Here is a 19,977-nt window from a genome sequence, read left to right on the forward strand (position 1 = left end):
AGTTAATTACTAATCAATTTCGTACTTATTGCCTTTTATATATAGGTATCAAATAAAAATACCTTCTGAAGAAATCGATAAAAAGAGTATTAGTAATCCGATTAGTAATCTGAAATATATTTTATTGTCTCCAAAATAAAATATTCCGAGATTGACAAAAGATCAACATGACTACATAAATTTAAAAGTAATTGATACATATAGAATCTTAAAATATTTTCTCCACTTCTATTGTGCGTCCACAAATTTTTTTATACATTCATAAATTTGAAATATTGTCTCTTTGTCAAAAATTAAATTAATTTTGTAAATAACTTCTAAACTATATAATGCTGCTAAAATCTGCTTAAGCTAAATGCAGAATAAGACTTTCCATTCCTTTATATTAACGGATACAACGTCTAGATATAAATCGCACTGTAAATACAAGCTGAGAGAAATCAATACGCGAATATATTAGTTTCCTAGTGAGGTGTGTAGAGTTTTATGAGATACACGATTACAACAAACGCATTGTGCTGCTTCATAAATACTATAAATGCGAAGTATTTTAAAGCTCTTTACATTTGTTGAACATATATGAATAATAATAATGGCATTATCCAATTGATTATGCGGTAACGCGATAAGAATGCCCAACATTGACAAGCAGCCATGATATTCTCCGCTTTTAAATACCCCAAAGTTCAATTTTTATTATCTTCTAATTTTCTGGATTAGAAAAATTTAATCAATTATTTAATTTCTTATGCAGAGTTTAATTTATAACTCAAATGACAGCAAAACTAAAGATTATCTTTAACTTTCGTACGGTGACTTTCATTATCATTATCATTATTTATCGTTCAATGACTTTACGATATTCTATCCCATAATTACAGACAGTTCTTGAGATTATGATAAATTAATCATAACGACGTGATTTGCTAATATACCCAAAGCCTGATGTCTAATGTGTATCAATAATATATTTCGAGTATAATATATTTACTTATCTGCGTTATTCGTAACGAATGCGTGTTATACAACATTATATAAATCTCTATTATATGCGTACTATGTTATATACCTTGATAAAACAACTTACATTGTACTGTTAATATTGAAAGAAATAAACCATCAATAAAAAACGATACATAGCTACATTAATTTTATAAATAAAGAAACAACAATTTTACAGTATGTGAGTAAAACATTTCACAGCTGGATTTATTTTTGACGTTTTAATAATTTAAGTACCGTAATGATTATGACAGTTTAGATACAACGCTAACGAATACAGCATCGGTCGTTCTACCAATACGTCAAAATAGATTTCTTGATCGCCTCCGCGATCGGCTGCGATCGCAGGTAGACCGCGTGGGCGGGTTTCTCCCTTTTCATGCACGACGGACGACCGCTCACGCACCCGTTGTTGCGTTAATCGAACTGCACGCATCGCGGCCGCTTATCGCCGCTAGTGCGTGGTGGCTGCACCGAGTACCGCAACCACCAACAGTGGGCAGCTTTTTTAACGATCGCACGTTCGCTCGACGTTCGCTCGAATTACCATAACCGATCGATTACTGGCGCGCACCATGCGCGAGCGAGGGGTTTCTCTCGGAATGAAGACGTTAATCCCGCCTGCTCGTTGGAGAATTACCACCTCGCCTGCCACACAATGCAACATATTCAGCACTATTGTTATAGATACTGACATTAGTGGAATAAAATTCAATGATATATAAAATGATATGTCAGGCTATATGTATAGATATATTCAATACATTGATACAATAATTTGTCAATAAATATTGTTTATTTAATGCCGAAAATTAAGGAGCTATAAATAAAAGTAAGTCTAAAATCTGAACAAATAATAAAATCTCAATTTTATATTATAGATCTTAAATTAATAGCTATGTAAAGGCTCTATCAGTAAAAAAATTAAAACTTGATACGGGCAATAAGAGCCGATTAAACGTATCAAGTTTTAATTTTTTTATCTTAAATTAATTTTTGTTTTAGTAATGATTTGGAACTAAATCTCTAATATGATAAATAACGAAAATTTATAATTACAACATATAAAGGTTCTATCAAAGAACGACAATTGATACGATTGTATACCACACGTAACGAACTGCTCTGAAAGACGATTGTGATTGCCATTTTTTTCTTACCGACATAAAGCGAGCTTCTCAAAGCTGCGTTTTGTGCACTTGGAATATCGGCCACGAGTGGCAGATGATCAGCAGATTCGCTCGGGCGCGTACACATATATCCGTTTCGCATGCGCGATGCGCATTCGCCGATCGCCTCTACAAATCGCCGATCGTTCATCATCATCGTCTCACTCCTACCCGATAAAGACTCAACGCGCGGGCCCAGCTCGGCTTTTAACGTAAATCAAGCGTGCTTATGGTCGGCGCGACGTCTCTCCTCTCCCCCTTCTTTCAAGCGAGAAGAAAGCCCTGTTCACTTTGGAGGCGTCGATTTCTTCGTCTCGTCGTCTTCACCGCGCGAGCGAGAGCGAGCCGCGCTCGCGCGGGCCGCGGAGTAGCCGCGAGGCGCGCGTCGCGTATACGGGGCGTGCGCGCGTGGTGTGGGACTCGTGAGAAAGATGAACGATAGCCAGATGGATACGTCAATATGCGTGCCATTAGCCGTTACTTTTTGGATTTATTGCCCAATGCCCCGTAAATCCCCGTGATTTCTAATTACATGGCCGCGTTTGCCCCCCCTCTTCCTCCCTGCTCTCGCACTCCCCGCCGTACCCCACGCCCCTATTCCGCGCCTTCAGCCTCTCTCTTTCATCTCCTTAACTTCCTACTTATTCTCGCGGCTCTCCGCTGATCAATTTCTATTAAAATGAAAACGTCGATTGCAACGGTCATCGGCCGTGAGGCGGATAACGCTCCTGCCTTACCATAGTGCGTAAATTCACTTTGTCAGTTATTATTCTTGGTTTTACCACGATGAACATTGCGGATTGGTCGAGGAACCCATCGGTCTGTAATACGGTCACGTAGATTGATGTATCTAATCGGCAGCTAAATCGCACTTAATTAGTTGACTGGAGAGATTTTCGAGCATTTCTCTAAAAATAATAATTTCCAGACGTGCTGATGACTACCTCAAGTCATATAACGCGTTTCAATACATTTATTACTTCATTAAATTTAGTCCATAGACATTCCGAAAATTTATTTTGTTTTATAGACAAATATATGCTTATTTTTATAAAATTGTAGAAATTAATTTAACGATAAAACTTATTATCAGTTGCATTATCAATACATAGGACAGAAAACAATTTTATCGAGAAACAATATCGAGAAAGGACGACACACATATTTCTAACAATAAGTACATTTCACATGTTTCCTAGGTAACATAATTTGATATTGATTCCTATTATCGGTAAATGATGAAGAGAAAACCATAAAAGTGTAGAAAGGATTGAAATAATTAATCTTTCCTTTCTTTCCTGCATTTCTTTTTTTATCTCCCTCTTTTCTCAGATGCATAGAGAGTCTATGGAATACTTATGTCATCTCATAAAAGCTAAGCTAGTAAAATAATGTTTTACGAAAACAAGTAAAGAGTGAAATTGCGAAGTATTGTACGCGAATACATGATCGAACGAGAGAAGCGTAGCATCTTCAGCGATATGAGATTTTCTACAAGCACATTGATAAGAGAGAAAACTCGTCGTCGTGCTCGGCTAGGCGTGCGGCAGGTTGACCCTGTGAGCTCCCACAGGCATGACTCGCCTATGGATTAACACTCGTTAGCTCGCCCAGGATGCTATAATCGCTTAATTAGTCGCCTCGATGCACCACCACGTACTTGTTAGGATAATCGGTGATTATACATTCGCCGCGGCAAGTAGCACCGTAAGTTTCTCGCAATGTAAGCCCGACGAGGAAGTTCCGCGATCGTAACTTCGCCGCGACAAATTAATGGCTCGACTAACGCTCTTTCGACTTCGACTGTGCAACGTCGAATCGTATGGTTACTCGTGCGACGAATATTCACACTTTCGCCAATGAAATTCGTTAATTAAATCACTGTGACTGTCAGCATTATTTATCTTCCATTTTTATTAAAACTGTAAAGTCCAAGGAACCATACAAGATTAATCTCAATTCTAGATGTAGATATTTGGGAAATTAGAGACATAAATGTCTGAATTTAAATTTAAGTAAAAATGTCTGCGAATCAAATAAACAAAAATTTGAGGTGTTATATAAATAAGAAATATTTGTCCACTTGAAGAAATATTATCTAATAATATCATCTAATATTTCGTAAGTGTTACTGCATGCTTAAAATATCTAGCGTGTTACTGTTTGAGTGTTCAAAAGTCTATATTGATGCATTAGAATCAACGAGACATATTCTCGTACAAAAAAAAATGATAATATAGAGGTGAGAAAAATCTCGCCTCTATTAACCTTAAATCTTTCACCTTTCGACGGTCCATCGACTTCTGCAAACCAGTCGTCGATCATACGCGATACATGCTCCAGGTGTTCTAGCCGAGTGCGGGAACATATGGATACATTTCGATCCTTGACCCGACCCTCGTGTCGTGCGCTCGCCCGTGTACGTACACCCGACGCTCACATATCGCGACGCTAAGATGACGTTAACCACGCCTCGGTATTATCTTCCCATCGTGACCGTTATTGAGAATCCATGGGAGAGATCGGCCGACCAATTAGTAGGTGGAATGGATCTCCGTTAGAAAATGCGCTACCGAATAGCCCATATTAGCCGCGAAACAAACAGAAATTGGTTCATAAAATGTCATGGGGTGGCTATTTCAATCACGTGTAGGACATATCCTCACCGTCGTTACGAGTATTAATGTATTCATTTTTAATACTACTTGTCGCACATCTTTTTACATATCTCGCGTATCCATCGTCGTTCATAAGACAAACTTCGAGGAGTAATGGATTAGATCGCACAATCGTGTGAATTCTTAAATATAGTGATATTACTTTTTATACAACGCATCTACCAAATTCCTTCGAAAAACATTAATTCACGCAGCTGTTGAACCCCGCTTGTCAACACTTGTAGAGACTCTGTTGAGCAAAGCTTGCGAGCGAAGACTCGCGAAACCGGTAATGCCGAGGCGTTACAAAGTAAATACAAACTTTACAACCATGACCTTGACTCACGATCGCACGAATGCGGTTGCTTCGGCCGTAAAGATCGCGCGGGATCACGCCCTCGTCTCTCGATCTCATCCTAAAGTATTCCGCCGGGACGGCTGGAGCCAGCAGGGTCGGGGTGATACAGAATGTGTGCGCGGCATGTATAGTCGATTCGTGCGTGGCTAATGCACTTGATCCAATCGTCGGCGTGATAACCATAATCACGTGCGATCCGAGTATACCGCGGATACGTACACGTACGTATCGTACATACATGCACGATCGAGCCCGCGCGGCCGATTGCTCGTCCGCCGACGAGGATGCAGTTGCACTGCGTGATGCAGCGTGATGCACGTGCGCTGACGCATCGGGCCTAATGCGATTCGAGAAAGCCGAATCATCGTGGCATCCGCCTATTTTACAGAGTAACACGGATTTACGTGCCTAGTTACTCTCACGCTATTATACAACGCCGCGAAGAGGAAATAAACACTTCCATATGCGAAAAAATAATTTCTCTATTGCGTTACAATACTGCATAATTTATTACTGACTAACTTCACAAAGTGAACATGCTGTTCTAATTATTACAAAATGTAATACCAACTAAATCAAATTTAAAAGATGGTTAAAACAGAATTGATTAACATGTGATAAAAAAATTTAATTTACTTCTCTACAAAAGTCGGAAAAAAGCTACATTATCTAATATATAAATATTAGAAAAACCTCTATTTCTTCTAAAGATTAAATAAATTATAGATCTATTGTTTGATTATATTAGAAAATATTCAAAATTAGCACTTTAACTTCGTCCTTCAATGCGTTTCCTTGCACGGATATTTATCAAGACTGTTTCTCTATTTGTTTCTTACTTATTTACTATGTTCCTCACTCACGCCGTTCCACTAACATTACTCTCTAATACACTGACGGTGCAAGGCCTCTATGGGGAATCTCACGCCCCCGCGCCAACAGATGCCCATTACTATTTACGAGCAGAAACGGACCAACCGGTCGCAGCTTCGTTTGCATATTCCGCTTTATTAACCCATACATATTGCGCTATAAACGACACGCGCTAAAAAATATCTAGTGAAAATTTTATGATTTCCTCGTCTTCCGTAATAATTATATGAAATGTTATCCTGTTTTTCTTCCTGTCTTATTTTTCACTAAGCAGAATTTATAAATACTCATTTACAAATAAAAATCTGTATTATACAAAGCATACTATTTTAATTTCGAAGTTCCATATATATCAAGAAATCACAAAAAAAATTTAAAGAAACTATTCTAATCATAATTACTTTTTAAGTCTAAATATTTTCAAATGCCATTTATTTATTTGCTATTCTGCAAGCAATAAAATTTACATTCTACAAAAGTCTGCTTTTAATTCTTTTCTACAAATCTTGAAACAAATCATAGAAACACTAGAGAAATCTATTATTCAAATAATTATGAGACATTAAATCAAAATGATTTCCAAAAGTCGTAGACAATTTAATAACGTGTAAATTCCTTTTATTATGTATTTAAAGTCGCGCGGTGATTCAATTCGTTCCAATCCTTCGTACCAGTTGTGCGAATCTTTTCTCCGCGCTCGATGCCGATTTCCCTAGGAAATAAGATCGGTGCACACACCGGGTTTCGAGATGCGACTCGTTCCGCGAGCACAGATCGGTGTGATAAGAGGCCGATAACGGGTCTTCGGCGAGTGGGCGTATTTACGTTTGCAGAAGCGATCGAGAGTACCTCCCGGTTATATGCCGATCGGAGATCGTTCGATGCAAGATTATTCGGATCCTTGTTTACGAGCGCAACATTGTGCAGACGCGAGTAAGTAATTTGATAAAGGGATGCGTGCCCGAGTACAGATGTTAAAATATCGAGAGGCACAGCCATTAATCACGGATAGTCAGAAATCTGCACCCGCGTACACTTAATAATTTCTTAAAAATTTTTTTAATAAAAATTTATAATTTCTCCTCGTTTATAAACGTAAATATTTTTTGTCTGCTTTATAATATTTAACAGCCGTTTTGTGATTGCGTTAATGTTCGTAAATTTATTATAGGGAGCGGCTAAGTATCGTCTTTCTTAGCTCGTAGATCTTGTTTGCGAATAATAAAGAAGTCAACGGTAAAGCCGAGAGCATAGTAACAACCCCCCCTCTCTCTCTCTCTTTCTCTCACTCACTCTTTCTTTCTCTCTCATACTCGAATATCGATATTTACGACCCTCTCTGATTATTTCCGACCGAGTCTTGGAAGCATTAGAGCATTAGTTACCGTGTGGCTGCTGGTCAGACATTACTTACGTCTACGTGGACATTTCTCATAACAACCGGTCGAATATGCAGCGGCAGTTACTACTTGCATTCCTTGCTGTCGAGCGGCTTACCCGTGAGTGCACTTACTACTTTCTCGCACGAGCGCGGCGCAAAACGTTGGACGTTTTAGAATCGCATAAAGCATTACGGGCTTACAAAACAGATCAATTTACGTATTGTATCGCATTGCCGTTTGCTAAACACGGGCACAGTAATGTAACATGAGCCGCGTATTACACGCATGTATACACAGCTGTTATAATGAGTAAATCTGATCATGTTTTACAGTTCAATGGTTTACTCTGGCCGCATAGTTCAAATAATTCGGATAACTTCTCTCACTATCAACTTAGACTTTATTAACATCACCTGTACATTATTGTATAAGATTTAAAATAATGATTTTGTATGTTTAAATTTAGAAAAACTACATACCAAACCGACACTTAACACGAGGAATTAATGTTATGTGTAAATATAATTATTGAATTATTGTTTCAAATATGTTCTGCACAGTACGTGTATTACGGCTTTATGACGACTGATAATAAGCGTGATTAGCGCAATGAAAAATTCACAGTAAGTTAATAAATCGTACAAAACATCGGTCGGCGATGATGATCAGAGGCGCATTGATCACTAGGAACTTATCTAAATGAGAGAAATATTGATTGGACACACTTGTTGGGTCTAATCTGCGATTGCGATTACCGTTTGCATTCCTCTCTGACAAATCCGCGGAGTGCATTTATTACCACGCGGCTCCTCTGCACAAATAGTGCTTCGAAGCCGCGAAGTTTTTAAATTAAAATCAGATATATGTCAATGATTAATGAGATATCATCAATATCGTATTGCATACGAGATTAGAAGTTAAGAACGTGGATCTCCGCAAAAAAATTAGTTGTAGGTATCTAATAGATACTTTTCAACGACTAATGAACGCATTCGTCTCTTTGTTGTTCTCTTTTATAATAAGTTCATTGCATACTGTAAAATAATTTTCATTAACATATATACTCGATAAGTATAATCAAATATTCTCTAAAAATGTCACTATTCCAAGCATTCGATATCTTAAAGTTAACATGTACCTGTTATATATCTACTAATTTTCACAACATAATTCACAATAATCAAGTTTATATTTGAAGTAATAACGTTTCTAATGCAGAATAAACTATTAAACAAAAATTCATGCATAACGCAATTTACGCAACAAGGTAAATACACATTAAGTAAATGAAAATATGACCGTATATATGATATAAATTCAAATTAAGGAAAGCGCCGTTAAACGATCAAGACTAAGATCTTGGATGCTTAACAATATTATTCGCGTGAATTTACGTGCAAATATTCGCCCTGGCAAACTACGCGCCGTTACTTTTGGACTCGAAGGAAAGTACATAACGCTCTCAATAATTAAGGCGAAATAATGTGAAAATTCGCGGTAGCAAGAAACGGGTAAATCACACAAGTTGGCGAAACACCTAGAATCGTGCTCAATTATCCAATCAACGAATGCAGCTGGCAACAGCCGACTTCTTTGAGTATCTCCGTTTCGCGAACGAGTCAACCGCTATATGGCCTGCGGCTTTTTTTGGCGCGCGGCAACATTCGCACGGCGCCAATAAACGCAGCCGCCCCGTTTCGGGATCCGCGTGCATCGCAATTAGTGCCGCGGAAAATCTGCACGACGGACAGTTAATAACGCGCGCCAATAATCGGGCGAGGCGCATCGATCACTCGGGGAGGCATTATCGATTGGCCTCGGCGAAACCTTATCCCGCGCCGCGCCGCACGATGGGCAGCCTCCTCTTCTCTCTTGGGATCTGGGTCGTACCCTGAATTCAGCCTGCGTGCGCGATATCTACGATTACCGCGTAATTGCCTGCGTGCCCAGGCCGCGGCCTAAAGAGCACCTAAAACGAGGGCCGGACACCGTGATTATCGAGTATCGAAAATTATAATGCTCCGTCTCGCGTGCATCACCGGTATTAAATGGCGAGAGGTATAATTTTGCGGCGATTTTTGAGGGAAAGCAAAGCTCGCCGAGCGCGCATACTCGTAACACGGTAAGTTTTACGACAAACAGATTCACGGTGCCCGCTGTGGATTACGCGCGCACGATAAAGTACAATATTAATCCCTTGAGTAATGTCCCGGTTGCACTTTTGTGGTTTTCTTCAAATACATTAACCCTGATTTCGACCGCACTTTTATCCCAAAATGCGTATACTTATTTCCGAGCTCTGTTTGCTTAATACGAATCGTTAACGCTAAATTGAGATGAAGAATAATGATAAATGATGATAAATGGTGAAACTACAGACCATTATCCAATGGTATTATTGAAAGTAAAGCGTAGAAGTATCCTCAAAGGGTCAGATTCTGACATAGATTGTAATAATTTATTTATATATGAGAGAGGAAACCATGCGCGACTGCGAAGCCGTAAACTACTTTGCACTCTAAAAGTTGAATGAATAATCGTCAAAAATTGTTAATAATTTTTTGAAGAACTTTATCTTCACCGTAGCGAATCCACAAACAAATTATAGTAAAACTATCCTCGAACGCCGATGCTATACGTGATTCCAAGTTATGCACGCTTGGGATTTTCAGAGAGCCTTTGACTTGTTATAGAACGCGAGAATATCCAGACTCATAAATAAGTCCTATTTGCATACGCGTACACACGTTCGCGTTTCGCGGCTTTCAAACTTCATTAGCAAAGTTAGCGAACATAGCCACGGAGAGAAGCGAAAACTAGAATCCACTTAATCTGGCCGCACGCCGACCCTAATGCGAGATACACATTTCACGTTTTTATCCATGGACGCCAGTTTGCGCGAGCACCATGCACCAGCGGATATCGCTATTCGTCACAAGCTCGTTGCCAGTCGCACGGCATAATGTTTCAACGTATCCGAGCGGAAAATCAGAGTTCCTTGGCGCCCAGCACGAATCACACCTTGAACGATCTCTAAAGACACAGGCGAATTCATTCGCCAGGAAAGACGCAATTTACGTTCCACGGCCGAATTTCTATTTGTCCGTTTTCCAAAGTTTATGTCATTAAGTTGTTAGAGCCGGTACAAATTCATATCTTTAAGCAGTATACTCCTATATGTTTCATTACAACGTGGAAATGTTCATAAACGTTTCGTTATAATTTGCATGCTCGAGTGGCATTTACTTTCTAAAATCCATTTCTTTTGATGGTACGCGCGTATAGGTACTTGTCGTGTCACGTGCTCTCTGGATACGGATTTCTTAGGAAGAGATCCCAAAGATTTTCTCTAATTTTCTCACCATCGCGATACCTGCGGTAATGACGGTAATTACGCGGAATCAGGTAATCGGGATTTTCGTAATAATACGCGAGAGACGGCCGATGATCGCATAGTCGTAACGAGCCGTTTCTAAATCGCTGAAATCGTGATATCGGAGTGTTTGCCCGGCCTCCGTGTTCTCGCGTTCAGATATGCGCGTGCCATCTTCGATGAGGAGAGCGAGATGATGCTTCGATGGTGGATCACATAGTTTATCGCATGTCGAATGTACGCGGGGAACGTATGCCTCTCTTTTTACACGCTCGCAGGCACGTATATCCCCGGCTTAGCCAAGCTTCGATATATTCTCAGTCAGAGTAACAATTTCGTAATCCCCTAATTACAAGGTAAACGGGGTTGAGTATAGCCTGGCAGCCATTAAGGATGTCTTACATGTTGAGGATACAACATATCCATCTTACCCTCTTTATTTCAGAGCGAGCACGAATATTTTCTTTTGGAAAAATATAAGATATATATATATATATATATATATATATATATATATATATATATATATAATATAAGATATATATATTATATATATATATTCGTTAGGATCTAATAGTAAACGTCGGTCGTAAGTTTTGTTGTTGAAATACATTATTCTGTTAAATTGATATCAAAATATATTAAAAAACCATGCAATACAGATGAAATGACTAAATTCTATGTTCATCTGATAAAAATCAATTTTCTTGTATAAGAGCTATACATAAAAATTTTGAACTATATGTTACTTTTTAGCTGCGACACATTTTTCTAGATACCTACTCTTACTGTATGCAGAACGCGTTCCATATCTGATTTATGTATTACAAGCAAATGTACAGTTAAAAATTATCGACGGTACGGTAGTCTCCACCTTCTCTTGCTACGTATTTAATTATCACGTCGCTCGAAGCTCGCATGCTCGAAAGAACGCACAATGTACCGTAAACCATGCATAGCTAATTAGGCTAATAAACTCGGGGCGCGATCCGAGCCCGGCACGAGAAATCCCCTTCGCATAAATACGTCCATTATCATAACTCGTCCATACGCGGGCGGCGAGGCGCGGAAGAGACGTAAATTTTCGCCATTTTCTACGCGTGATAAATTATCGCGGTTCCGATGCGCGCAACACACACACACACACACACACACACATCGCGGTTTTTCCGAGGACGGCGTGTAAGACTCTCTGGCCTATTCCGCCCACATGAAGGCCATGGGCCTCTGGTTGCCGGTCAGGAGGCACGCATCAAGGCGTGTGTGCGTTATCCTACGATAAATGGCCATTGATTCATCGCGGGCGCACGGTGTCACGATAATAAAATACTTCCATGTAATTAGGCCCGCGAGAGTACCGGCTGATACGCTCGACTAGTTAGACGCGATCGATCGACGATGGCGGATGAAATGCCGGATATGATGGTACTCGATTTAAATACCCGCATGCGCCTATTAGCGCGTGGGTCGACTTTCGTAATGCGACGGATGGGATTATCGTCGGCGTTCCGAATTGTTCCCGAAGCGCCGACTGTAAAACGATAATCAAAGACACATAATGAAGCATTCAGTGTAATAGCACACACAATTCATAAGAATAATAAGTTACTACTAACTGCTCTACATTATGTAATACAAAACAGATTTTAAGATGTATTATTAAATTACACAGATATATAAATAATTCATTTGTTTCCTGTTTTTTCATTATTAATTAAGATATCTTATTTATGAATATATCATATTTTTCTCCTCGTTAAGTATTGTGCTGTGCATTTTTTTTTTTACAATAGCTTTTACTTGAACGGCAACAATAACGCGAATATATTTTCTTACGAAGAAAAGAACACATCAACAAATTACGGTTCTGCTATTCATTGGTCTTAATTAATATTGATGTCAGAAGAGCCTAAATACCATCACCTGATCGTCTTAGATTGGATTAATCGTTTCAACTGTGTGTAACCATATTTTCCGCCGCATCTACTTAATCACCTTTAGTATATCTTTAGTGTCTACCATTCCAGTACATCTACCTATCGCAAATGTTCGTCTAGTAGCATCGGCCGTAGGCGGCGATATGGATCTTTCGTGCCGGATCCTCGTTTCACTTCCTCTTCTGCATACCTGATATATTCTTTTGCTAAATGCACCCGATCTTAAACACAGTGTATGTCAAATTGCAATCCATAATTTTGTTTATCTTGGTGAAATAAAATTCCGAAGGAAAACCGCCGTGCTCGCGAGTGATAAATTAATTTATAAAGTAGTAATTATATAACTTCTACGTCACGCACTAATGATATTGAGCGTAACAGAGTTATATATAAAACAATAAGCCACTACGTGAAACATTTCAGTGATATATGCATAAAACGCAACCAACTGTGCTTAGAAAATTCCGGAATTTAATTAACTGACAATGAAAAGCAACCCAAACGACGTATATCTGAAAAGTTGCTACATCATAACGCCGGACGTATAACTTTCAACTAGATTTTTATGAAGGTAATCGAAAGTTGCGTATAGCATTCAACTTATTAAAACTAAAGTCAGAGATAACCAGTGCGCGCAAGTGAAACCGGTCTCGAACAATCGCGTATTTACCTTTTCAACCGCTTAAATAATCCCGTATTACGCTCGATCCTCCGTCTGTGTGCATATTGCCGGACGAAGATTAGTCTCGGCCAAGTCACCACGACGGCGCGGCGCGGCGCGGCGCGGCGCGGCGCGGTGCGCCGCCGTGAACGACTTTATCGTCGAGCGAGAGGTCGTAAACAGCCGACCGCTTTCACGAGACTTACGACGGGTTAGCATGCGGCGTGCTCGAGTTTGAGTTAGGCGAATCAGTTTGATCTGCGCATTAGTTTGAACCCCGTGAAGAAGAGGCGCGGGCAATCGTCTTGCACACACACACACGACTCGTAGACACGGTTTGACCTGCATAAAATCATAAATCACAGCACGTGTAAATACGTATACGGGGTGTCGCAATTTACGCCGCTGCTCGACCTCGTCGTCGTTCGTTCTTCGTCTAATTTAACGAGGATATCCAGCCGCTGTCCCGCTGATATATCGCGCTTCTCGTACAGAGCGCTTCATAAACTTCGTATCAAGGTTTTGATTTAAGAATCATTCGATCGAGCTATTCTTCTTTAATATTAAATATTTGTACGATTAAGTCTCGCTATGATGCTATCGGAATATGTCTAATTAAATACTAATTGACTGTTTGCGCCCCTAAACCTTCATTCCTTCTAAATCTCTACTCTTGAACGTTAAATCACCGAGATAAGTCTTCGGAATTACAGTACGAGTCAAATTTTCATGTAAGGAAAACGTTTACTTTAAGTGTATCGAAAAATCGATAAAGATCAATGCAAACTTCACGAAGCACCCTGTATAAATTCTCAACGCCTCTCTCGAGGATTCTATTACACGCTCTGCTCACCTGCTGCGACCGTGTACGCGCCACGCGGAGAGCTACCTTATAAATCTGCGATTCCTGGCGTAAATCGAGCCGGGGCGATTTCTCCTGACGTGGTAACATTTTCCGATAATTTATGCGGATACGCCTAATGAAGTCGACGGATTGAGTCAACGTCCACGCAACGAGCTCGCTAATTGATCGAAACGTCTCATACGTCGATTAGATCTAATCGAGGGAGAACTAGATCTCGCGAAATTTCGATCGCGCACAAGTCGTCGCTTCCGCGGAATTCCCGCTTCGGAGAATAAGCTGCGGAAAAAGCGGCGAGCGCAGAAGAAAATACGTACGTGAACGGCCGCAAAGGCCGTCAACGTGCACACGCGGGCTCGTTAATGCTCTCCAATCCGACTCTCTCGAAGCCAGCACCCGCTTGAACTTCGGCCGCGGTCGTTTGTCGTACTTGCACCTCTTTGCCCGGCGGGCGTAAACGCGGCACGACGCCGCGATCTCCTGCGCTTCCTCTTCCTGCTCCGTCCCACCTCTTTTAAGCGACCGCGCGGCTCGACTCGGCTCGACTCGGCTCAGCGCAACTCCCCGACCAGCTAATCGGCGACAAAGCGGCAGCTTCGCCAACTACGGGATTACAGTTAGGCACCCGGTGATCTCTCCAGCAGGGAATCCGTGGGAAGAGGAAAGGAAACGACCGAGGGAGAGAAAGAAGAGGATATAACAAGGGGAGTCTTGAGCTGGCCGCTGCTTGAGGAACGCGGAGAATCAATGACGAGGAAGCAGAAGCGTGTTGTTCGGATGACGTACCGAGAGACCCACTTCGTACACCAAGAGACTTGTAACATTGGATGATGACTAGGAAGAGGATTAGCTATTTGTGTTTAACTTTCAATACGTATTTTTACACGCTTTACGCGATCTCGTGCTCGTGTCAAAATGAATCGAACACTTCTAGCAATAATGACTAACACTCTAACATTCTTTAATCGTTACCCTTAGACGTTACAAATTCTTCAATTTTATAAACCAGACATTTCTAAACGTATCTTTGGAAATTTTATTAGCAATATCGCTCGCCAAAGTGAAGAAGCACATTGCAGCTATCTTTACGACAAAAATAACAGCGTTTACGTTAAAAATATGTAAAAAGTACAGCTGTACTTCTGAAAAACTTAAGGATAGTTTTGTTTTTGTTCTTCATACTTAGTCGAGTAATTGACGGTCATGCATGCTGTTATTTCAAGAGTAAGTAGAATAAACGTTATGCACATAAAGCCCTCGCATCCTGTGCGATTTTGCACAATAGGCGATTATCTAAAAGACAGCGTTTAGATTTCTTGAACGGGCAGTGCGCTTCCGCCACCAGGCAGATTGTCAACAGACTTTCTCGCAAATTCCTACGTTCTCATCGCGTATACACCGCATCGGTATCACGGGAGGAATGGTACATGCAACGTGGGCATGTAGACATTAAGGTGTAGAGAATCCGAGCGACGTGAGACGGCCGGAAAATCGCGCGGAGATTGCTCGAGACGAGTCGGAAACTCAGGCCCCCGCGGGGCAGCTCCAACGGGATCCCACGAAACCGAAACAACGTTGCGCTTTGTTGCAATCAAGGTGGCGGAATGAAGGAAGTGAGCACGACCAGACGGAGGAGAGCACCGCAAGCGTCGAGCGTTGAAGGCGGAATCGATGGACGAAGAAAGAGAAACGAGAGAGGAGAGCCTAACGAGACACGCGAGGAACTACCATCGTCAGGAAAGAAAGGCAGTATAAATAGGTGCGGGAATGTGAAGTACGAAGATACGTGGGTCGAAACGTGGTCATCAATATTTCCGCGAGGATATATACTTGATGCTGAGAATTTTGTCTAATAAATCATTCGCAATAAACAAAAAACAGATAGCGTGAACTCTTTAAGAAAAAAACGGGAAGAAATTCTGTTCTTAATAATTCTCAATAATTCGTTTTTATCAATAATAAAAATATCAATCATAAATATAAAAGAAGCACATCAAGTGATTTATAATTAGAATTATATCTCATTATTTTTTACTTTCTAGAAAATTATATTGAAAAATTATATAACTGTGTTGATATAATTCGTTTCTCTATTCATTTAGACAAAAATTTACTCGTTCACCGCGTTCGCTTTTCATGAGTCATCGGGAACGATCATTCAAAGTAAACCGTGTACATTCGCTTTTACTTGGCTACGAAAGGGCAATCCACCTCTAAGGGTCTCTCGCGCGGATCGTGTTCAGTCCCGTAAGAAGCGCCGCGTGCGTTTTACTGTAATTAAAACTAACAACTGGCGGCGCGTTTCTTACCGTTTATTTTTCCCGTTCGAAGCACGCCGGAGCCCATTAGTTCGTCGCCCATCGTCTCTCAGCCTGCCCGCGCACCAGTCAGCTAATCGGCGACAAAGCGGCAGGCTTCGCCAACTACGGGATACAGTTAGACATACGTGGATCCGGCCAGCTGAGCGAGCCACGAAGACGGGCGGAAGAAAGGAACGGGAGGGAGAATACGGGAGGCACGCGAAGGGAGCATGAACACGGAGGTGATACCGGGAGGTAAGAAAAGGTAGCGGGAAGAGGAGTGTATGGTAGACGTACGAAAGAGTGTACGGTATGTGTGTGAGACGTAGAGAAACAGAGAGGTGTGTGCATTCATTGAAACGGAGAGAGGCGGAAGGGACCGTTGTGGCCCTTTTACGAGAAGAGGAGCCATATAAATGGGATGGACGCGCAAGGAACACCAAGGAACACGAAGGCGTGCGAACTGAGCGTGTAGCTCATGTTCAAGTAAGTGGATAGTTAACGTTAATGTTGCTGCAGGGAGTCCCTCCTTAATCGAGACACAAAAGAGTCGCGCATATCCCACACTCGGTTGCAATTAAAGCGGCCAAGCGCGCTTTTCCCTTTCACCCGGTTACCGTTGCAGGACGCCCCGCTTCGTAGGAGGGACTGTTACATGAATCGATATCGGGACACGCTGAAAAAAATATCGACTTTACTCGATCCAAATCGAGGTTCGATGAAGTGATTTCCCCGTTTCGCGTGTGTGTATCGTAAAGATATTACATATTGCTTTTAATCGATCCCAGTAGATTAATATCACTTCGAGTTTATTATTACGAGATAATGACGAGATAACCATCGCCACGATAACCACATTTACTGTACCAGGAAAATCGAACACTCGGGTATTATCGTTCGATAGTAATGGTTATATCTCGGAATTGATCTCCGCACTTTTTATGTCCGTTGTTGTACGAATGTTCACGTATCATAGAAAAAATATTTTACATGAACATTATTTTTGTCCGACATGAGTTCTCGAAATATATATGCCCGTTTAAAGGCTTGAACGATCATTATATATTTTCCAAGGTAATTTAAGGCAAAGCGTGTTTCGTGACGCGAACACTAGCGCCGGGTTAATCCTCGGTCAGTCTCCTTTCAGCTATCGTCCAGCGACTACCTCTTCCTGCCGTGAGCTAATCGACGACAGAGAGCAACAACTGCGCCAACTACGAAAATACAGTTAGATATCCGCGGATCCGGCCAGCTGAGCCTCTCGCGGAAAGGGAGAGAAAGGGACAATGCGGAACGAAGAGCAAAGAGAGCGGGCCAAGAGAGAATGGCGCAACCGCTCGACAAAGCGGAATCACGGTAGAAGGGAGAGAAACGGCCTGCCGGGGAAGTATCTGCCCGGTGTACTCGACGAAATACGTAAATAGATGCACAGAATGGGCAGAAGATGCGGGGGCGTGTGAACCCAGGCCTAAGAAACCCTACGTGGTGGATGGGTGTGTCCCAGCTTCCGCATACTCCTTCGCGGTCACCGCGTTGTTGTTATCTTCCGCAACGCGACGCGAGAAGCAACGCGGAGTCGCGTGTGCGGTATAAAGCGTACGTTTCTGCCGGTTGCTTCACATACGAGACAAAGGCTTACGATAAAAGCGCAGTCGACCATCACACTAAAAGTATTCAAACATGGAGATCTACGTTATTTCATTACTTAAACGAGATCTCCTTAAACAATCTAGAACGTATAGATTCCAGATAGATATTTAGCAATAATCTAAAAAGTATACAGTTATAAAAACATTGAAACCATCGTTTCAAATTCTTTCGTTATCTTAACGAGTTTCGACACTCTATATTACGAGTCTAATACTCTTGTCAAATAGTTATGATTAAAATTATTTTTGTTGTATAACGTTTTTTAAGTATTTTTTTTTCAATACTTACCGGGAAGTGACAGGCCACATGTGAGAACGTGATCCGGTAAGTCGTGGATAGTCCTTGGTGATGCTACATCGTCGATACGCTTTTTAGTTCCTGAAACCAGAACGAAAGATCTTGTTACTACCACATCTGCGATAACAAGAGTATCTCTTAGCCTTTTGCACGTTAATTTGACAGCTGAATTGAATACTAGCAGAAATCAGTAATTGAATCCAATATCATGTATAGGGTCAGCAATACAAAACCGACAGCTGAACGAATCTTGATGTGATTCATCCAGATTCATTCGTCCCCAAATAAGATCGAGTAATTGCTTTTTGATGAGTCGGAAATTAACTGACAATTTTATAACTGAATTCATAAAATCATTTTGTGATTATATAAAATCTTTTCTATAGTTTAGATCAGATTATTTGTTATTATCTTACTATTTTGTAAAATCTTTTTATTAACAAGTTGTAGATTATTATGATAAGAAAATGTGATTAAAAAAGAAAGTTATTTCTTTCCCTACAGAAAAGGTCTTGGTGATTAATTTTGATTTTTATTCAATAAACGATGTGTCTTAAGAGCTTAATTAATATTCGCAATTAAACATACTAAAATGTTAAACAATTAATTATAAAACTTATTATTATTCGACGTATTATCGATTCAAGTAGTAGCATTCGATGTTCAATTTCTTCTGTTAAACAAACGCGCACATCATGCTGAACTATTAAAAATGAAAACATATCTCTACGATGAATAATGCCAGCATGCTTCATCGAACCATTAAATACGTCTCTACGATTAATATCCGCTTTACGAGATACAGAGATCGATCGAAGCGCGCGCGCGCTCGCTACCGAAACGAAGCGCGTTTATCGATTAATCGCGATCGGAAGCGTGCGCATCGGTGGCCCGATAGCGCGAGCACGTACATTACGCACGTGCGTACACGCATGCAGAAATGTACGTTGGACCGTGCTAGCCCGCGAGCTTGACCTTCGGTTGAAAGGCTCCCTCTAATTCCACCTTTTAACCCTCGTCACCTTCTGTCAGAGACCGGCAAAGGTGAACGGCGAAATGTGCGCGCGATATATTCACCTTCTTCTCCAGGCGTATACGCATCGCGATGCATCACGCGCACGACGGAGCACTTTCTACCTTCGTGAGTAACACGTCGAATAATATGTATCTCACGTCTCGGCATTTTAAATAGCGTTACTACCGCGAGTAGCCGGCGCGAATACCGGACGTCTCATTCATGACGGCGCAGAAATAATCGAAAGTAAGCGAGCGCGAGCGGCGTGCGGCGCGCAAGCGTCTCGTCAAAGCGCATTCACTTATGCAGAACTGCATGCGCGCCGGCAGATCTCGCGGGAAATGTAATCAAGCATAAATCAACGCCGGTCGATTCACCTTTTCTCTATACGACGCTCTCTCTCTCTCTCTCTCTCTCTCTCTCTCTCTCTCTCTCTCTCTC

At 41.1% G+C, this 19,977-nt stretch overlaps 1 protein-coding gene across 3 annotated transcripts in view; it reads right to left on the reverse strand.

Annotated features, from left to right (window-relative positions):
• The window catches only part of LOC112462483, a 291,597-nt gene that overhangs the window by 102,709 nt on the left and 168,911 nt on the right, over positions 1-19,977 (reverse strand). For all 3 annotated transcript variants that reach the window (XM_025028281.1, XM_025028283.1, XM_025028282.1), the window contains exon 6: positions 18,513-18,602. In XM_025028281.1, coding sequence (XP_024884049.1) covers positions 18,513-18,602 — 90 coding nt within the window. The remainder of the gene's footprint in view (positions 1-18,512; positions 18,603-19,977) is intronic.

The sequence above is a fragment of the Temnothorax curvispinosus genome, unplaced genomic scaffold, assembly GCF_003070985.1.
Source record: "Temnothorax curvispinosus isolate PA1 unplaced genomic scaffold, ASM307098v1 QBEX01012454.1, whole genome shotgun sequence".
NCBI classification, from domain to species: domain Eukaryota; kingdom Metazoa; phylum Arthropoda; class Insecta; order Hymenoptera; family Formicidae; genus Temnothorax; species Temnothorax curvispinosus.